The sequence below is a fragment of the Anser anser genome, assembly GCF_964211835.1.
Source record: "Anser anser genome assembly, chromosome: 12".
NCBI classification, from domain to species: Eukaryota; Metazoa; Chordata; class Aves; order Anseriformes; family Anatidae; genus Anser; species Anser anser.
Window position 1 is genome coordinate 21,720,653 of NC_139733.1, and position 21,476 is coordinate 21,742,128.

Consider the following 21,476-nt stretch of genomic DNA (forward strand, 5'->3'; position numbering starts at 1 on the left):
GTATAAAGAAGTGATTGATGTATGTATGTTTTGGCTAGAATATAGTAAAAGGAGAAATAGTTTCATGTAAGTTAAACAAGAATAAGAATAATAGATAAAAATAGCATTGACAGTGCTTTTCTGATCATTAGGAAAAAATCTTAAATGTAATGACAAAGGGTTCACTAATGGTGTATGAGTTTTTGACAGTATGCCATTCAAGGAGATGTACAGCAGTGCTTCTTTCTACGTGATATAGTCACAGAAATTGGCTTTCTAAAAGACATGCAGACACCTGTCACAATCAATTTGAATCATTTTCTGCTCGTGTAATTTTTTACAATATTTTTGTTTTTGTTTAAAAAAAACAAAGTTTTTTTAAATTTGTTTAAAAAATAGCCTTCTTGCATAGAGTTCTCTCTTAATTTTGGAACTGGCATAATTACAAAAGTACTTTGGATTCTAAAAATATGCTACGCATTTTAAAAAAAAAAAAAGCCTAAGAAGGAAAAACCATGGAAACACTCCTCTGGCAAACAAAGTAAGGCAAAACAGAGCTTAGCTTTCATAAAAAATAGGGCTCTCTCTGTCAAATCACCAATGACCTGAGACTTGCAGCTCCTAAGGGAAGCCTCATTGTTTCATTCTTGTTTCCAGGGTGCGCTGAGTTCAGCAGCTGAATTATTTCCATGTTGTAGCCAATAACGGGAACCAAATGGACCTTGTGTACAAATGTTGTAAACACTCTGCTTGGGTAAATACCTTAAAATAGAACAATCAGTGGAGCTATAAATGAAAATGGATATAAATACTAAAAGCACAGGTCAAATATTGCACTGCTAACCTTGATGTTAGGGAACTTAGAGAACAAGGAGCTAATCTGCTCCCGCTAACTTGTTGGTGCTTTGATGTCATCTGTGAAATCTTTCTTTGAAGAGCAAACTTTGATTTCCGAGATTTATCGAGTAATCGCTTAGAAAAAAGACTTACCAAATTTCATTTTACCTGAATTTCATAAATAAAGTACAAACACAAGTAAGTCCTAATAAAGGATAAAAGGCTACAACTCTTGTTTTGCTTATAATTGAATCTTCCTTGCTATAAAGACTGACTTTTGTACCTGAAATTTGGGGAAATTTTTCATTACTCTAGACAAAGTTGGATAATTGTTACTCTGAAATCCATATGTTTTTGATTAAAATGTCCATATGCCATTTTCTGAGACAAACTACAAAGTCTTAAGGGGCTTTGGATCATTTCAAATTGTTTAAGCTTTTGTTAAACTACATTTGAGGTTTTGGAAGGAGGTCATTCAATTCAATACCCTGCACAAAATGAAAAGGTGATGGGATTAAGGTATGGGGACAGCTGCTGCTGGCATGTTCTTGGCTCTTGAATGATTTTGAGGAATAAGAATCTGAATTAGACGGACATCAGTCACTGTTACCTGCTTACGTTGTGTTACGAGATGCTAAGGCAGACTTTCACTGGAGGTCACAGAAAAGTCTAGTAACTGAGGGAACAGCATGGAGCCATGACAGGGGAGGGTTAGGCTGGATGTTAGGGAAAGCTTCTTCCCTGAGAGGGTGGTCAGGCACTGGGACAGGCTCCCCAGGGCACTGCTCACAGCACCCAGCTGCTGGAGTTCAAGGAGCATTTGCACAACACTCTCAGACATAGGGTCTGATCTTGGGGCAGTCCTGTGTGGAGCCAGGAGTTGGACTCAACGATCCTGGTGGCTCCCTTCCAACTCAAGACATTCTGTGATACTGTTTTATGATCTGGTAATGCAACAAAAAACATTCAAGTTCATATTAAAGGACGGGTGTTAGCATGTACATGCTGATAGCATATCACACTCATGTAATGTCCTTTTGTTACAATTCAAGTTTATGTACAAATGTCAGCTAATTAGGCCTTTTTTAGACAAATACTCATCATTAGCAGCGTGCAAACTTTGTTACATGATTTTCCCAAGGTCATGCAATTGCTAGTGTAGAGTCAGCGGCACAAATCAATGTATTTTTCACAGATTAAATACATGTACCTTTATACTCGTGTGTGTCCATGAAATCGGATTGAGAAGTGACACTGTGGAAATGAAGTTTAAATGGTATCCTCACTCCCTCCTTGAATGAGGTCTGATTAAGTGTCAAGTAAGCTAACCTGTCGGTGTTTCTGTTAGACTGCCCTCAATGGGCTCCTTTATGCACTGAAAACATTGCTAATCTCTTCCTCATACAGTACTGAAGTTACTGGAGCTTTTACAATATTTTCTATTTTCATTGGAGTTATTGGTTTAGTATTGTGCGCTCCAAATAAGCTTTGGCAGTACATTGACCTCCAGAATGAGAAGTATTACTATTTCCTTCCTCAGTAATTTCTCTTGATCAATTTGGTAATCACCTTCCTAAACAGAGAGAATATCCAAACTAAATAGGGCAAAAAACAACATGCAAGGGAATTCTTTTATATATGTAATATCAGATCTACAAATATCTGATCTTAATTATTTTAAATCACACATCATAATAAAATTGGAGAGCTTTTAATTGTTGTTTCTCTTTTTCAGTCCTAAATAATCACACATTAGGAAACAGGATTGTGCGTAGTTCTTGAACCTCAAAGGACACAGAAATTTACATGCAGAACAATTTATGTAGATTTTATGTACCTACTAGAGTTGTATTTTTTCATTCTTTACTTTTTAATGATTGTATCACGTTTTTATTGTCTACTGTAACTTTTAATTACTTTTTTTTTTCATTTAAAAATAACCACTTAGAAATGTGCAGGCCTGCAGTTGTTTTATTGTATCTGTATGAGTGTATGAAGAGAGAGGCATCATTGGCAATCAGTATTTTGCTGCCATTTGATATGGTTTCAAGGATGAGTTTATGAACAAAATACACTGAATTGCACTTTTTGCTCACTCAAATGACCTAGGATTTTTCACGCAGATGCCTGCTGCGTTGATCATTTAGGTGTAGGTTTACATCCTTATTGCATCTGCCATACTGTGCGATTTTCTTTTCCATGCTATGAATAGGAGGAGTATTTCTTAATGGTCGTATACTGCCTAGTGCCACAAATATGAATCACTGAACGAACACATTTTCACCAAAAGTGCGTGCAGGGATCCTGGCTCCAACAATATATCTTCCTGCCCATGTAAGCAGTCCTTGATTCTGGTCATGTTTTGTTTGTTTAATGTGTAAATATTTTTATTGAAATTAAGGCTCCTTTCTGTCTTGATCTAGGCAGTGAAAGATCACTGTAATTGAAGCAATTCCCACCCTAAAAATTTTAATTAAATTTCAAAGATGCCTGCGTGCTAAAACTTAATGAACTTATCTCTTCCAGGCATTGTTTTGCTTCATCTTGTTCTCTCCCTTCTGTTTACTGATGCTCAGTGCGTTATATCTAACATTTAACTGTAAAGTCTGAAAATGAACATGTCTTTTATTTCTGTTATGAGGTATTTAGTACCCTGTGGGGAGCTTGAAACAATTAATCGTAATGTGATTATTTTCAGATTTCTTGCATACTGTTTTGCCAAGTCCCAGGAGCCCACCTCTGGGACTCTCAGGTCTGTTGGTGGGCATCAGGCCACCAGACTATCACCCTGGCTTCCAGACCTCCTCCTCCTCCCCAGCGTTTCATGCACCAGACATCTAGAAGGATGTAGTGCCCTGTAACATAGCTCCTATTTATCACTGCCATATTTCCACCAGTTTATCCCTAACTGAACCTGGCTGCTTAAGTGTGATAAAACTTACTACTTGTACGTGTTCTAGAAAGGTGATCTTGATCTGCAGATCTCAAGGATGCTGAACCCTCTGCTTTCTGTTGTAATTTATGCCAGCAGCTGATCATCATCACTCACAATAAGCCTCACGGAACTTCTGTTTCCATGACTTCAGCTTCCTAACCATTAGTTCTTGTTACATCCTCCTCCACTGGGCTAGCAAACACTTGAAGAGATGGCATTATCTCCTCGTGACAATACTTATGCAGGTTAACCAGAAATGTCTTGCTTCCTTTTGATAAAGTAGAGTGACCTCTTCAAGGCTTTCACTGCCTCCCTCCCAAATCTGAAATTGTCTTTTTTCCTATCATTATCTATATGCTCAGCAGTTTTTCAAGAACCTGAATTGTTTTGTTTTCAAAATACGGGGTGAAAATATTTGTATCAGGAGACAGTGACCGCATTGACAATGTACACAGGGGAAACAGATGAACAATAAGGTGTGGAAGACTGTAACAAGGTGTAGGCAACGTGGGGGAGCAGAATAAGGACAGGTATGGGTAGCGACCAGCCCTGCCGCAGCATGTGCTGAACAGCCCCGTCGCCCCCAGGGGTTCATCGGCCCCAGCACAGCAGGCAGGTCCAGTGAAAGGGCACCTGCAAACCTCGGCCAGAGTTCCCAAGTCTCCTCATTCTGCTCAGGTGTGCTTTTTGATGGAAAGAGCGCTGGTGTCGAGATAAACGTGGATGTATGATAGTCTCACTTCAAGCATTCCTCCAAAATACTGTGTGTGCCAAGAAGTCAGTCGGCTTGCTGGCTTGTAAGTCTTCTGGGCTTTTTTTGGTGTGTTTGTATGTTGTTGTTTTTTTAATGACATAGAAGAACAAAAATCCTCACGTGTAATCCTATCCCAAAGCCAGGATCTTTGGGTTTAGGGGCAAGGCAAACTAAGGCTCCCTCGTCAGGGAGACACAACCAACTAAAGCACTTACACTGTAGTTCAGAGTCATTCTCCAGCTGCAAGGGTTGTTTTTTTTTTCATGCCTTACTGTCCCATTGATTTTTAATGTCAAAAGTACACAGAATAATTTCTTGCTACTCTCCAGCCAGGGCACTAGACAACTGTGTTTCCTTTGGAAGACGGTAACAGAAATAGGAAAAAAAGTGTTAGAGTGCTACTCCTGCATGAAAGCTTCCTGTGGGGAGGTATCCAGCAAGTTTTTTTAACTTTTGTCTACCAACCAGTTTTACCTCCGTGTACAGGGAATTCAACCGTGCAAAATTTCAGTGGGATATTTTGCACCCATTTGAGCAGAAGCTTGTAGGAAATGTTTTTGTCCATTTTGCACAGCCTGTGAAAGCAGAAGAACCTCTTGAATCAGCACATCACTGATCTGCACACTTTGCAAACATTCAACAATACTGATACAATTCCTAACTTCTCAGAAAAGATCGCATAGCAAGTTGATGTTTAAATGAAGTTTCTCATTAATAAAATTTTTCAAACATAATTATATTATTATTAATTCATGTTACTATTTAGGTATTGCACAAATGAATTTAAGGTGTGGATTTCAGAAGGCATCAGAATAATCAGTCCAATCAGTTTGATGAGACATTAGCCTTTCTTATAATTACCTTAATCTTGCTAGTTTATTCAGAGACAAATTTTTAGCACATGCATGAGGCTTTTCAGAATTGACAATTGACTTTAAAAACTCAATAGTTTGCACCAGGAATGATAATGATGAATGCTTTGCTTTGTTTGCTGCCTCTAATTGATTTTGACCATTCTTCCATCATTTCCTAGTTGTTCATCCACACAGAGACTTCTGTTCCTAGTAGCAGCTCTTTTCCTGTCACAAATATATGGCTGTTTTGTCAACAAATGGGTTATTTGTTCCTTGCAGAAAAAGTTTGAGGACCAGATTTGCATTTAGACTACTGAGTCATGCACTTTCTCTCCACGCTATTATAATAGGAGTTGCTGGGTCACCACGCAGGTGCTGTTTCTTATGATTGGTAATGAAAGACCTCTCCCACTCCCTCCCCCGTGGTTAACTGAAGCGTTCCCTAGAGCACTGTACAAGTAGGCTTAACCATGCAGGCTGAGAGTGGATGCAGTTTTTTTCCTTCTTACCTTCCAAAGCAGACCTGCATATGGCTCTTTTAGAATTTGTGCATGGAAACTGAATGCGATGCAGTCTCTAAAATGGTATTTGTATGTATATATGTGTGTATATGCACAGGGTATAATGGATTATTTACTTCTGCAAAGACAGAGGAAAACAGTTACAGCTAAATACTAATACGAAGAATCTTCCATATTATATATTATTTAACTCTTTTAAATTCTTCTGTGATTGTCTGCTTTATTGTCTCCCTTATCTATGTGCTGTATCATAAATTGCTTTATTCTTGCTTTACATGACCTTGAATCTTCATGAGGATCTGCTGCTTATATATCGCTCTGCCTAGACAAGAGTCTGAGCAAACAGCTCACACCTGTGAACTTGCTGCCAAATTGATACCCAGATTACATTTGGACCAATTTTAAACTCATCTAGTTTTGAACCTTTTGTGTGAACCCATTTTGCCCAAGGAGTTTGATTATACAACAGAGCTGGCAGCTGATGCAGGCAGCACCATGACCTTGGTTTGGTCAGCATTGCTTCTGTCCGTGAATTGGAGCAGAATTTTGGGCTGGTTCTGTTCTCATGAGTAGTTCACTGCAGTGCAGCGTCTTTTTAAAATCTCCCTCAAACCACAATATTTATCCTCTGAAATGCAAATGAAAAAGCTGAAATTATAATGAGATCCCTGGAATGATGAAACGTAGAGCATGAGGGTATGGCAGACCTGTGCTGGAAATCTCATGATGGCTACTAGCACAACAAGAAAATTTTTGATTGTTGCTGCCAATGTAGCTCACTTTTTTTCCTGGATTTTGTCCTGAATTTGACTTTAGCAGGATGTGTCCATGAGCAAGGTTTCTAAGTACTAGCATAAGAATAACAGCTGATCTGTCTGACAGCCCGGCTCTTTCAGATTGATTTGTATTTTTTTACACAATTAATTTACTGTGATGAAAGTGAAGATCTGCTACCAGTAGAGTAAGAGGAGATGTGGCCACAGTGGGTACACACCAGCAGCAAGCACTGCCGGTACACATGCGGCATGCTCAGCTCCAGCTCAGGCCACTCTGAGGTGGTAGCCTGCGTACTAGTCAGTCTGAAACAAAGCAGTGACTTCTGGTTTTTTTTTTTGCTTATTTATTCTAAATTTTTTAAGTATGCACGTCAGTGCTTAAAAAATAATAATCAAAAAAAAAATCAAGAGTGGATAAAAATCAAGGCTTATTTTTTCACACTTTTAAAATTATAATGATGTTCCTACTAATTCCTGCTGTTAAATATTTATCACCTATGTTTCCTCTAGTTCCCAACTGCACTGACAACAGGTTTGCAATCACCAAACCATGGCTCAGCCACACTGAAAGCAGAAAAAATGAAACCTGAAATGCAAGGGACGGTTAAAGATAAAAGGCTACAAAAGTGATTCAGTGTGTTACCGCTCCTGCAGCTGCCAATGGTGCTGATCAATAAGTGGTGCCGCTGCTCAGCTCGCAGAGCATCACCTCATCATTTAATAGCAAGTTTCTTGAATTCAGCAAGCAAGGCAAGAGAGGGAGCTGCATTTTTGCAGTACATGGCCCCTGAAGGAGAGGAGAGCAAAGGGAGATAGGTGGAAGAAGGAACTGAATTTAATTAAAGCACTGCGTGGCTAACATAGTTATTAACAGGAGACTTCCTTATGGGAAAGGAAGGGTTTCTACACATGGGTTGCAAGGGCATCGGTAACAAGTCTCCTAAAGGGAAACAGAACTGGGTTATAATGTAGTTCGGGGCTGTGATCGTTTTAAGGCAATAATTCTTAAATTTATAAGAAAAAGCTCTAGCAGCATTATGGGTTGGTGGAGTTTTCTCTGGATGTTTCTTCCGCCGTGGGTAAATCAAAAGCTTTTCCCCTTACCTTGAACAACACCTTGAAACTTGTGGAGACATTTTCTGATCTTTTTGTTGCTTTTTTGTTGGTAGTTGGCTGCCACAGCAGCCTTCTGCTACTCTGTAGTCCACCCAATTCCCATTAACTTCTCATCCAAGCTGATGCTTGCTTTGTTTCCCTGTCACAGAGCAAAGTCCTAATGAACCTTCCATCCTCATTAGGAAAAAACAATTCCCTTTAAATGATTTCTTTCTCTCTTGGCAGATCTCGAAAACTTCAAGACTAGAACAAGAAGCACTGTATCTGTCCGCCAGGGCCAGGGCATGGTGCTGTTGTGTGGACCACCACCTCATTCTGGAGGTAAGGCCATTTACTTCTTTTGCTTAGAGGATCCAGTGGCAATTTGCAATGTTTTCATTCTCAGGCTGTGTTTCAGAAGGTTTAAAGAACAGCTCTGTGGTGGTGCCAGTCTGAATGGTTTGTTCTGAGTGGTCATGCTGAGCAAACACTGAGAGAGATCTCCCGTTGGGTATGTGGGCAGAGAAAGCTTATGCAAACTAGAGCAGTATGTGATAGGGAGAAGACATAGCCAAGACCTTGTGGAATGTGGAACTTTCAGAAGCCTTTTTGTATTTGACCTCTGTGTGTGTATCTTCTGAAAAAAGTTTGAAGGTTGTTGATAGAGTTACTTTTGTACATAATCTTTTCGTTATTATTTTAATTTTTCAGACACTTGTTGTCACTGGTTTTGTCTTGTGGGTACTCAGCTTCTGTTAGTGTTTGTCCAAGTCTAATACAATGATTTATTTCTGAATGGCAGTACATATTTTTCCTACTGTTTTTACGAGAGGAAGAGGCAAGGCAGAGTGGTAATGGAGAGGAGGAAATACCATGCCAATAAATTACATAGGGATCCTGCAGGCACTGCAGTATTCGCTGTTGATGCTCATGCACCCACCTGTTTTTCTGGAAATCATAATCTGAAGCGCCAGACAGAATGATGGGCAACCCCACTACCAAAATTCTCTGAAGATATGCCACTCTGTGCACTACCATTTTTGTCTGATAACGTATTTAAATCCATTGGAATTATAATAGATTGGTACTAACTGTAACTCAAGGCTCATTGAATGTCTGAAAATACAGACTCTGTGCAGATAAGTATTTAACCTGTCTTCTCTTGATAGTGACTGGTATCTCTTAACACCTCAGGAAAAAAAAGTGGATTTGTGACTTTTATGGAGAAAGGGAAAAGCTGTAGTAGCAAACAGGCAAAAAGAAATCTGCAATGTTAGAATGGTCTTACTGATGTGTCCTCTGTAGACCATACTGTAGTTGTGTTAAAAAAAAAAAAAAATTATTCCCTCTTAAAATCTTACTAAATTGTCTTTTTTGCACCTGTCACTTCTTACACTCACTGTTTAGAACAGGGGAAGTGGCATATATGTCTTAATGTATAATGTAGCAATTACTTCAGTGAAGTTTGATCTATACAGGACAGTATCAATGTTTAAAACAGAACAATTCTTTCAACTGAGCAAAAACTTGTTTTAGTTGTGCCAATCCTGTCTTGGTTGGCTGACATCTTAAGTCCGTGTCTTCCACTATTACATCCAAAACAAAGCCTCAGAGAAGCAGTCAGCCCATTGTGTCTCTGTCCTTGTGGCTGCCATCAGGCCTGGGGGCGAGGTGTGTGGAACCACACGGCCTGCAGCTCAACAACCAGCCAAAGCACCGAGCTGGTCTATCATAAAGTATTTCAGTATATCATCAGCAAGTGGCCATCTTCCGCAGTTCTGCGTCCCTTTTAAAGAAATTTGCAGTCATGCTTTGAAATCTGTCTGTCCTCTTCCTTGCTCATCAGCTGGACAAGAATTGCCTCGCGAGCCGTTTGCCAGCAGGCTGCTTTTCACGCTCAAATGTGACAAGACAAGTGCTTACAGAGCTCCCCTGCCGCTCTGACCAGCTGGCAGAGGCCTCATCAGGGCGGCTGGCATGCCACTGGCACGCAGGAGAATGAGAAAAGGGCCTAGGCCCCGGGCCTGCGGGCGTCATGACCTGTGAGGCCTGCTACTGCTTACACATCGAGAGCTGGAATTGTAAACAATCTTAGGGAAACCTGACCAAAAGTTCTTTGGAATCAGGATAAAGCCCATTCAGCAGAGCAAACAGATGTTTTGCTGTACTAAGTGTGCTCCTGCCTTTGAGTTGTGCTGTGCTTTTATATAAGGCATGTTTCAGGTGCCAGTCTCTAGTCTCTGCAATGGGAAACCTCGCTATTTCATACTGTGGGGGAGGAGCTGTATGGCAAGCATACCTACCTACTTCATTTATTCAGCGAGGGCCTCCTTCGCTTTTGGCTTCAGATGTTATTTCTCCTTTTAGTTCAGGAGATTACCATGAGAGCTTCAATATCTCGCGTTTCTGATATTCATTACTTGAAGGTGATTCTTACACCTGTAATGCCAAACCCACAAAATTACTCGTTATTGCAGCACATAACTTTTATGAGAGTGGCTCCTGTATTTATTAGGTACACCCCAGAATTACATGCCCTCTGGTCTGTGTGGATGGAGCTTGCCACCTCACCCCCCTAAAATGGGTCTCACTGCAGCACCTCATTAGGAAGCTGCCAAAGCTAGATATTAAAAAACACTGAAGATGGGTTGTGGACCAGCCATGAACTCATTTGGAGTCTGCGATGCTATGGGAGATGTCATTCACGAGGAAGCATTGGTCTGAGCGTATTCACTGATGATGCAAACACACTCCGGAAAGGTCCCAAAGTTATTTCAGATTTCTGTAGGAAGGAAAGAGCACCTTGCAGTGACAGAGAGGTGAGTGCATTTCTGGAGTCCAGACAGGGAGAAAACTGAAGGGTAATTATTTCCTGTTGTCATTTGGATGGGAGATATCTTCCTACTTGGCCACGTTTTACGGCTTGCTTTATTCCAGCTAGAAAATTATCTTGTTCGTATCAAGCCAGATCCACAATTAGTCTAAATTGATACTATTGCAATTTTGTACCCAATCTGGGCTGGGTACTCCCCTGGTGGTTTTCCGGTTTGCATAGAAAGTATTTCATGGAAAGTCAAAATAGTTCCAGGTAATTGAGACTGAGACCTTTGTTCTGCAGGAATTAATCTTCTCTGTGAAAATAATTTCATTTTCTCTTCCTTCCTCCTACTCCTTCCTCCCAAGTTTAGAAATAAGGATGAGTTTTAAAAGTCACAACTGCAAAGTTAATGCTTTTCAATCATGTGCATTGCGTTTCCGTCAGCCAACTGTATGTCTCCCAGTGTAATAGAAACTATTTGGTCTCTAGCAGTTATTGCACAATTACCACAGCTATCTCCTATTCCAGCTCTGGGCAGATGGAGCTTCATAAGAGAATATCAGATATCACTGGAAACTAACTGTATGTCGGAAAATGATGGTGTTTCATTGGCAGCTTCCATCCCAAGGGTCCAAGGCAGTGTTTGCAAAGCTGTAGAGATCAGTTCCTCCCCATGCCTTGCTATGCCACCTCTGGGATATAACATTGCAACTGTTTAACATGGTAGTGCAACAGCAGATAACAGTCAGGCTAGAAGTGAGAAATAATACATCTAGTTGAAAGTGTGAGTGGCATTAAGATGGAGGAAATGCAATTACTTATTTTGGAATTTGATTAGGACAGAAAAGCTGACTTATAATCCTTGCAAAAGTGCCTGGGGACATTAATGACCAACTCTGAAACAGAGGACTGCCTGGGGAAAAATTCTACATTATGGCTTTTTTTTTTTTGACTTTAGTTTCTCTTCTGCATTGAAAATGACATTAAAAAATAAAATAAAATTTAAACTGGAGAGTAGCTGTTGCTTTGACGATGAGGGTGTTCACCAGAATGGGTGAAGCCTAGGGAAAAACAAACAACAACAAAACAATAAACTGGCTGATTCCTGAGTACAGAGTTGAGGATATCCTTCAGAGGGTGCCAGAGGTGCAGGCTCAACAGTTCTTTCTTGATGGGAAAAATTTCCCATGTCTGGGCTGGGAATCAGTTCCAGCTTTTCCTCAGCTTTGAATTGACTCAAGTGGCAAGGCTTAGAGCCCCCATAATCTGCAGAAATTTGATAAAGGAAATTTACACACATTAGAAGAGAATCATTACCTGTCCACTGCTGTGTCATTGGTCATCTTGGTCTTTAAAATCCTGGATTGTACTAAAATTAGAAATGTCTGTCTGCATCCAGACTTTTATCCTTTAATCTGTAATTCACTCTGATACTTTGCTACTTGGAATTACCCATTTTTAAAGAGCTGGCAGTTAAAAGTGAAGTTATATTGGCCTACATACATTGGTTGTTGAGAGTTTTTTTTCTTCTTAATGATGCCAAATAAAAACCTTCCTATTCCTCATATGTTACCAGGATTTTATCCTGAAAACAAGTCCAAATGATTAACAAGTATTTTCAGCATCATAAAGTGGACCAAATACAGCTTGCACAGAACATTATGGGCATCTCCATGCATGCCCTAATTTTTATTTTACCATGAATTGGAGATTGACCATATGAATTCAGGCTTCTTTCTTCCTCGAAACAAAATGTGTATTTCTCATGGTACATTTTCAACAGGGAGTCACTATTTTGTCAGGTCAGTGCATCCTGGTGTTATATTTTGTTAAGCAGTATAATGATGTGATTGCATCCTATGATGAAGTGCTTGCTGAATGCTGGAAATTTGGGAAATAAATGTTCATCTGGAGCTCAGGAAGTCACTGGGCTGAAAACCAGAATAAATGCAAATCAAACATTTGCTTCTGTCATATTTTCTGCTCTCAGAGCAGTCAGTGCCTGAGCCCTTGAAGCCTGTCCTGCTGTATTTATGCTGCCTTGCCTGCTAGAAATTTTCAATTCTTTTTTTTTCCTCCTTTCCTACTTGTTCACTTACACTAAACCAGTGTAAGTAGTAGTAGAAAAAGCCTACCTGAGTTGTTAACATTTTTCTGAAATAATTATCCTGAGCGTGTAGGGTTTTCCCTCGTTATTTCCACTGCTTTTTAATTAAAAGCCTAATGATGTTCATGTGTCAACCAGTCTACCTATGAAGCCCTATGGAAAAAATAATGTAAAAGTAAACATAGTTATGGGAACATGGCATGAAGTGCACACATAACAGCTCAATGAGCAGTGGTAGAAAGTGGTCACATTGTAGACAAGAAAAGACAATTGAAAATCTAGACTAGATGTGTATACCTGGTCGTGTTTCTTACGTACTTAAATCACACAGTAACAGTTTTGGAAACACGAAGAGCATCAAAAAGTTTTCGTGACTGTTTTGATGAGGCTGGTTATGGTATCTCAGCATTTCTTAGGATGAACCCTATAATTTGGGTACCATAAAAACAACGCTATATTGCTTTACATTTTTGAAGCACTCCCAGATCAATACCATCTGCTGTCTCTCCTTGGAAGAGCTGTATGAATAATTGATGTGGGGGCATCGCTAGCCAAAATGAAAACAAAAATACAAAAAATAACTTGGGTTTGTCTGAAGTGTTTCATTCCGTTTTGTATTATTAAGCCTTTTTTACTACATTTAGATATATTTAGAGACAATGAAGCGTTTTGAAATGTAAAATAGTCTGTTTAATTTAAAGCTGTGGGTGAAAACATTTTTCTTTTTTTTTTCAGTTTTGTTAATAAAATTTGGCAAGGTAAATTTAATTAGAAAAAAAGAATGCCCCCTGATGAAATGAAATAAAATAAAATAAAGCAAGCCCTCCCTTTTGTTTCTCAGGGCTCTAAACACAAGTGAATTCCATAGGGGATATGCCCACAAAGTGTCTGGAGGTCTTTGCCCTTTTAACTTTATCTCCAAGTTTTAAAAGACCAAACCATTCTTTATGCCAAATAGTTGTTTTTATTCAAGCTTGTGGGAACTGAGTTATTTAGCTGCCACTTTTATAAGATTTATTTGTTGTTCAGGGCAGGCTTAGTTAATATTTTAACAACTACAGTTTCCTTCTAACATCCCAGGTATTTCATTGTGAGTCTAGAGATTAGAAAAATACAGGCATAGAAAGGTGTGCAAGTTTCACTTGACAGTTGGTAGCACACCCATAAACAAGCAGAAAAACAAGTCTGTAAATCCATCCCTAAAATCCTTCCCATTCCTGTCTTTGGGAAGATAAATGAATTTGTCTTTTGGGCTTTTCTTCACTTTTTTTTCCCCTTCCCCAGATTTTCTCTTATTCATCTTTATGAAAGATCTATATACACAAAGTTCTCGTGACATTTGCCTTCCTGTCCGTGTGGGAAAATCCTATAGAATAAAAGATTTCAGATTTCCAAGTGTTGTGAGAAATGATGAATGTATGTGGAGAACTGGTGAAAATGATCTCTGAATTACTCAATTAGTTAAATTGTGTTTCCTTTACGTTCCCTAGAGGCTTGTCGTGTTCTGAGGTCTGTCTTTCCATAGCTCGTACCGCCGCTCTTCACATCTATATATAACACATTTATTCTCACTCTTCTTAATTTATCTAGGTAATCTGTGGAAAAAAATAAATTATCTGATAACTTTTTTAGATTGTGAAGTGCTTAAATATGCAAATGAAAACTTGCTGGCATTTCTGAAGGATGCACCTCCTCCAGCCCACATGCTCATGGCCATTGAAGAGGTTCCTGGTGGTCCAGGACCTTGAACCTTCCCGACACCAGTTCTGGTCCTGAACTCCAGTTCCCCGATATGGGGGTGCCTCTGTTCTTAGCTGCAACAATGGGTGACTTTCCTGAGCATTAGGGAACGGCACCTCTGAGCAAACAGTGACCCAATTCAGCAGTTTTTATATCATTTTGATCTACTAATGCACAAAACTGTCTACATTTTACCAATTAAAAGTGTGCTAGCATTTGCACATCTCTATCTCATCATCCATTTCTATGGAAAAGCCCTAGCGAGAATTGCCCAGTTTTGGAGGTATTTGTATTGTTCTTACACACACACAGAACACTAAAAGAAAACAAGTTTTCTGCCCCTCTTTGCAGCACCCATGTCCTAGATGCACTTGAAAAAGTCCATCTTCACAAAGAGGAGGGAATTTATTAAAGTTTGGTTCAAATCTCTCTTTCCCAACTCATGCTATTATTGCTGTTGGAAATACACCCATGTAGTCTGGGTCTGTGAGCTGAAATGTTGACAGAGAATTATTTTCACATCTTTTCACATAATGGATGTGTTCAGGTTTTTCCCATTCTCTCCTGCCTTTTTTTCCCCTGTATCTGGGAGAACTTTTAGTTCTGTTGCACAGCTTAATCAAGTAGAACTAACTAAATTTTAGCATTTGACAGAAGAGATGGCAATTCTGATTTCATCTCAATCTCAGCCTTTCATGCTGTATGGTAGGTAGTGAAGTGTAGACACCAGACATGTTTTTCAGAAAGCACTTTACTGATTACAGCGGTGCTATGACCACTTCTGTGCTCTGCAGAAAAATGATTAATGCCTGGTTTCTCATCTGGCCAGTTTTTCTCTCCTTTTATTTATATATTGTTAAAAGTGATGATGGGCACTTCATGGGCTGGAAACAGTGAAAGTGTTTTGGCTGTGAGGATGGCTGGTAGCCTGTGTTGTGTTTTGTGATGAATGGTTTGAGGAATTTGTCTCGTAAATAATCTATTGCACAAATCAGATCTGGGCTTCTCACTTGTACAGCCCCAGCTGCAGAGTGCAAGGGGAACAAAAAAAAAAAGCCTTTCTAAAACTGATCAGAGCAGTGCAGGTGGCAAAAGGCAATTGTCAGCCATTTCCATACCATCTCAGGAGCAACGTATGGGGGCTTTCAGCCCCAAGCAGGTTAGAAATGTATTTATAAAATGGGAAGAAAAATTTGTAATATTCTCCATTGCTGCCCTTAGAGACAACATTAAGCAAACCTTATGTTAAAACTTTGGAAAGCATTTATACAGTCAGCCTTGGAAAAGGCAATGGGAAAAAAAAAAAAAAAGAAATACAGCTAAAGAGGCCAAGGACGTTTCCATCTAATGCCTATCTAAAACCAGTGGATGATTTCATTCCATCCAAGCAGCATTATCCTGCTCTGCCTACTGTGCAACATCTATGCCAATGCATAAATGCAAGTTGCTCTTACGCTGTGTGACTGATTCAGAGTGGTTTGGGACAAGGCCCTTTAAGCACATGTTCCCATAAGTGTTAAATCAGCTTCTCAGTGCCGGATCTTTCTCTTATGGTGCATTCCCATTACTGTGAATTCTTTAGAAGGATGGAAAGTTGAATCAGACAAGTGCCGTTACTTTTCTGTATTTGTTAGATTACAATTCCTATCCTGATATATTCTTACATGGCATCTGACATCGGGTGTTTTACATCCCCACCCTGCTTTACCACAGTAACCTAAATAGTCAGCCTTTATTTCGCTGCAGTTTCTTTAAGTGCAGGATGCCCAGAGCTTTCTCAAAATGTGGTTCTTGCACAACCCATATACCCAGGACTGTCCAGTTGCCTCTTGCCAAGCAGGCTGCAGAAGTGCTGAACTACCCCACCTTTCCCTTACTGAGGCATTAATAGTTTCTCCTCTTTCATTCCTATCTTAATGGCTTCTTAAGCCTTTGCTGCTCGGTTGAATTTGGTTCCAATTAGTGTGAAGTTAATTTAAAGAGGAGTATCTCACAGACAGATAGCCAACGTGGTTGTAAAAGTTCCATTTCTCTAGGAAACGAAGCAAAAAATCTGCTAAGCTGTTAGCAAGTGTTGATTCGTTGGTTTAACTATTTGTCAAAATGCTGCAAGGTCATTGAGTAGCCTTCATGGGTTGCTGCAAAGATTGGAGCCAAAATACAAGCAGGTAAGTCACTCCGTTGTGTCTGGGGAAGAAAAAGAAAAAAGAATAGAAGTGTTTTGGATTAGCACTGATCAAGTGATGCTTTCAGTGTGTTTGAAACCATCCAGCAATGGTAGTGGGGCTGGTGTTGGCAGCCACCTTTCACATACATATGGTATAATCAAATGTGCTTTGAGAGCAAACAGTGTAGCATCAAAAATATCTGAATCTGTTATCGATTTCTCCTCTTACTCCTTCACCATTCACATGACCCCATCAGTAGTTAAATTCCCATGTCTAAAAAGTGTCATCATGCACAAGTGATTTCCAGTGAATATGTTGTTGTGCTCTAAAACCTCCAAGTGAGTTATCTCGGGCCAAGAACGAGAAAATAACGTCCCCAAAGCTGCCAATTCCTAGCACCTTGCAGTGTGCACCTCTTAGGCGAGATTCCCCGCTCACACAAAGAGGAGAAGCTCTCCTGAAAGCTGTGGCTGGCTCCCAACAGCCTGGCAGAACAACATTAACTGGGAGCATCTTCTTCTGCAGCAGCATTATGGCAAGCCGGAGAGTGGGAGCATGCTTTTGTGCCCGGCTCTGCGTGTTGAAGATTATAACAGTGCAGCAAGGAGAGGTTTCATTAAACTTAGAACCAGGCATATGAAATTCTCATTTAAATAAGAAGTGATTGAGAGTTGTAGCTTCCATTTAGAGTGCATCTCCCGTCATTTATTTTTTATATTATGCCACAGTCGGTGTTTAAATTATTAAAAGCAAGAAGTAAAAAGCTTCTCAGGAGATAGAAATGGATTAGATTAAAATTAATCTGACATAATCCTTTCTCTAAAACTGCTGATTCAGTGTGTGTACCAGGTTTATCAACATATTTAGTGATAAGGGAGAGAGATAAATTATTTCCTAATTTGGGAGAGGGAAATGTGCTTTTGTAACTCACTTACCACTTTTATTTTCTGCCCGTATAACAGATTGATATTTCTAAAAACACAGAGAATATACAGTGCTGTTTTAATTGAGAAATTTGTGAAATCGCAAATATTTCCAATAACATAAATGCCAAGCTCATTTTAGATTTATGCTACTGTAGGGACCTGACTTTGTGCCTCTTGCTTGTGCCTGTCTCTGCCTCATTTCAGCAGGGGTTGGTTTTGTGAACAGGAGCTGCAAAATAAGGTCACAGTTGAGGACAGGATTTGGCACAAGCATTCAGACCCAAATTTTCATCTGGCATACATCGTTTATTCACCCTTGGTGCTAGCAGACCTCCTCTGGCCCTATGCATTTGTGATGCAATTTTAAAGGAGACAGTAAATGTCCTTACAATTTTCCCTTCTTACTGTGCGGTGTCTGTTCATAGATGTTTGTGTCCCCCTTGGGCTGCCACAGGGTAGGCAGCGAGGTGGGATGTCTGGTACTCCTAACTCATGCTGCCTTCCCACAGAAGAGAAGAGGCTCATGTCTCCAGTACAGACCTTGGAAATAGTGAAATAATAAGGAACATGATATTAATGGATTTTTTATTTATCAGTGACAGCCCATGACATCTTTAAAAGAGATAATCTGCGAGCTAGTCATGTGGTTTATTCCCCTGTTAAACCGCGGTTGCTGCTAAATGAAGATTGAAGCGGTATTGAAAGGGGTACGGTAGGCAGGGGCTGCCTGAAGATGAGTGAAATCTGTCGTCTGACAGGATTCAGTCAATAGGCATTTATTGAAAGTCCTGACATCCTGTGATCTCTATATAAAATAAATCAGAGATCTGAGGCTAGCTCCCAGGCTCTTCTGACCACACTGCCACCATCCCTACCCTCCGCACCCTGCTTCACGAAGCTCTCAGAAGTGGCTGGGGAGGCCTCTGCTTTCAGCTCCCTTGAGATGGCCAGAAAGGAAAGCAGGCTGTTGACACAAACACAGCACTGATGTTTATCTAATTCTGCAATCAAAGTCGAGTTTCCAGATCTCTGAATGCACCTACTGCTCCAGGTAAGCCAATAGTCCTGCACTCCTCCCTGTTAAGGTGCTATTTTGTTTTTGAAAAATAAACGAGGTATTTTCTCTTACCTGAGACATATGTCTAAGTGTGCAACCATGGTGTGGCTGTCAGCTGGTATATATCAAAACTCTGTCTATCAAATACGTGAACAGAATGGTTTTTTTCATGTCTTACAGGTGAGTGGCATGGTGTTATGTATGGTGTATGCAGAGATGTCCCCTAAAGGACATGCTGCCCACCCTCTGCTTGGCCAGATATTTCAGCCCGGGAGTTGATGGTAATATTAATTCACTGCAACAGGAAAAATCTCCACAACCAACTTTCTTTTTGGAAAGGTTTGATCTAATCTCTTACAGCTACAGTAAGAGGCTGATCAAAGGTAGTGAAAGCTGGTATTAAAGGATTAGCTAGGTCACATTGAAATATGTTTTAAAACAAGCCCAGGGACCTTTAGCTTTACTGAAGCAAGTGCACAAAAAAAAAATGGTTTTAGGCTGACTCTCTTTGACTTTAAACGGAAAACAAACTGATGGATTAAAACTGTGAGTCATTCCTTAAGGTGGTATCTGTAGCACTTTATGTAGGATAAGCTTGGAAAATATAAACAGTGATTGAATCTTGCAGAGCAAAAGTCTTGTGCGGAATTAAAAATCAATGTGTCATTTATGCACATGTCCAGCTTCATTCTCATTTGATGTTTGCCTATAAGTAATTAGCAGCTTCAGTCTGGCCCCCGTTATCTTTTGTTCTGGCCTCTCTCTCCTCTCTCTCCTTTCCATTTGCTGCTGACAGTATCTACCACGGAGGTGCTTTATTGGTTCCTTTGCGTTCCTTTGCAAGGATGTTGATACCACTCCCTGGAACATATCAAGCTATTATTCTTTCTTTACCTGAATAGCCTCATTGAAATCAGCTTAAAAACAGAGTGAGTGTCATAAAGCTCTATGCATTGCGCAGCGGGAAAAGCTGTGAAATCATCTGGAGTTAAACCAGTATTGCAGGAGACCGAGCATGTGACTCCTGGCTTCCAGAAGTACGGTGTTGTGTGATTAGTAGAGGTAAAGGTTACAGCAAATATATAGCTATTTACCATCTCATGAGAGCTTTCTGTGTTGTTGCTCTTTTTTAAGGTTGGCTTGCTGTAGTTACACGGCACACTACATTGCATGCTCAATAAGATTTCCTTTTAATCTTTATTTCACCATAACTCAGCTGCCACGACTGCCCATGGGTGCGCCTTTATGCTGGTGGTGGCGGTGTTCCAGCCAGGATCTGGTGATTTCCCACGAGGTTCCTTAGCAGACATAAGCTTCCACTTCATAATTCCCTTCCTCAGGGACCAGCGTCTCCCTCAGGGGCCCAGCACCTCTGAGGGCCAGGCACGGAGCTGCTGGCCGCTGTAGTTGGAGGTTGCACCTCCCTTGGGCTGGGGAGGGCTCCTCCATCCCTCAGAGACCTGGTCCGTGGTCCTGGGTCACTGCTGGCCTGAACCTACCTGCCAAAACACACGTTTTAACCAGAGGTGCATGAAATTGAGTGGCATGAGACCTAATCCCGGGCAAAAGTTCTCCAGTCTCAATAAATACAGAACAAGGCTCCCCAAAGGTATCGTAAGCCCTTTTGACAAATACCGGTTGGGTTTGTTTGTGGGATGTTTTTTTCAGGCAAGACCAGGCTAAGCTGTAAATTTCTGTAAGACAATTTATCAAGTTTGTCAGACAGAAAAACATATAGTTGCTTCCAAAATCTGTCAGCACGCATGCTAGATTGCTGTGGGGGTGGGCAGGTGTCAGCTGCCTGTCAGAAGTTTTTGACATAGGTTTGTGTATTTAGCTGTAGTAAATACAGCAGCACGGGACTCTCCACCTCGTAATGTTTTCTATTCAGTCATAGATAAAGGCTGCTGTTGATTTTGCTCCCTGAGGGAATTTCAAGTTAAAACTTTGTCAGAATCCCAAATGGCATGGTGCAGTAGTCATTAATGTTTATGGTGCCACAGCAGCCAGCACAGCCAGCCATCGACTAGGGCTGGAAGCTGTTAGAGAGAGATAAGCCAGGTCCATTATGTACAGCCATCAAATATTTAACTATTTTAGAGATACTGAAAAGTGGAGATGCAGCAGATACAGGTGATTATTGATTGGGCTTCAGGTAATGAAGACCTCTTACCTTTTTAATTACCCACAGGTGAAGCTCTACATGCTGGGCAAACATGGACTCAAGGGGCCGGGAAGCAGCCACAGCCCTGAGCACATTGCAAAAGGCTGTGAGGATGTCTGACACAAAACGTGGCTGATCTGTACACTGCCCTCATCCTTCTGACTCATGCACATGACACTGATCTGTGATTTTGAGTTGTTTGTGATTAAAAAGGTGGCAAACTCTGGTAGGGAGCACCGGAAATTGCATTCACAGAATGCATTTTTATGCATGAACGTGTACGTATATATCCAGCTTTTCTGTTCCCATACACCAGCACCAGTAGGCACATGGGCAGTTGTGTTTAGTGAGTTATTCCCCCAAAGTAGAGACCACTTTCAGTCACTGCTGGCGCCTGGTTAGGAGATGGCAGGAACACAGCCTGCAGCATCTCCCTGTTCTCCACCGGAGTGTTACGCCCTGCTAGACCACGTGGGGAAGTTGTGCAATTGGAAGGTTTTAAGAAAAAATTAGAAAAACCTCAGAGATGTCTCAGTTGTGATTGATCATGCCTCAGGTCAGAGAGGTGAGCTATCAAAGTCTGTCCATTGCCTTCCCTAGTTTTTTGTCTTTATAATGATTCCCATCATATTAACCCCTTTATCTCACTGCTTTAAAACTTGATGAATCTGGCCATTTCTGGATTTGTCTGACTGGTTGTATTGGTTTCAGGGTGTGTCGTGTGGCAGTGTTATTTCTTGTAACT

General features: G+C 40.5%; 1 protein-coding gene across 8 annotated transcripts in view; it reads left to right on the top strand.

Annotated features, from left to right (window-relative positions):
• LOC310880372 (contactin-4) overlaps positions 1 to 21,476 on the top strand; it is a 300,385-nt gene that overhangs the window by 196,081 nt on the left and 82,828 nt on the right. For all 8 annotated transcript variants that reach the window (XM_083796070.1, XM_083796077.1, XM_083796071.1 and 5 more), the window contains one exon: positions 7,998 to 8,093. In XM_083796070.1, the coding sequence (XP_083652196.1) occupies positions 7,998 to 8,093 (96 nt within the window). The remainder of the gene's footprint in view (positions 1 to 7,997; positions 8,094 to 21,476) is intronic.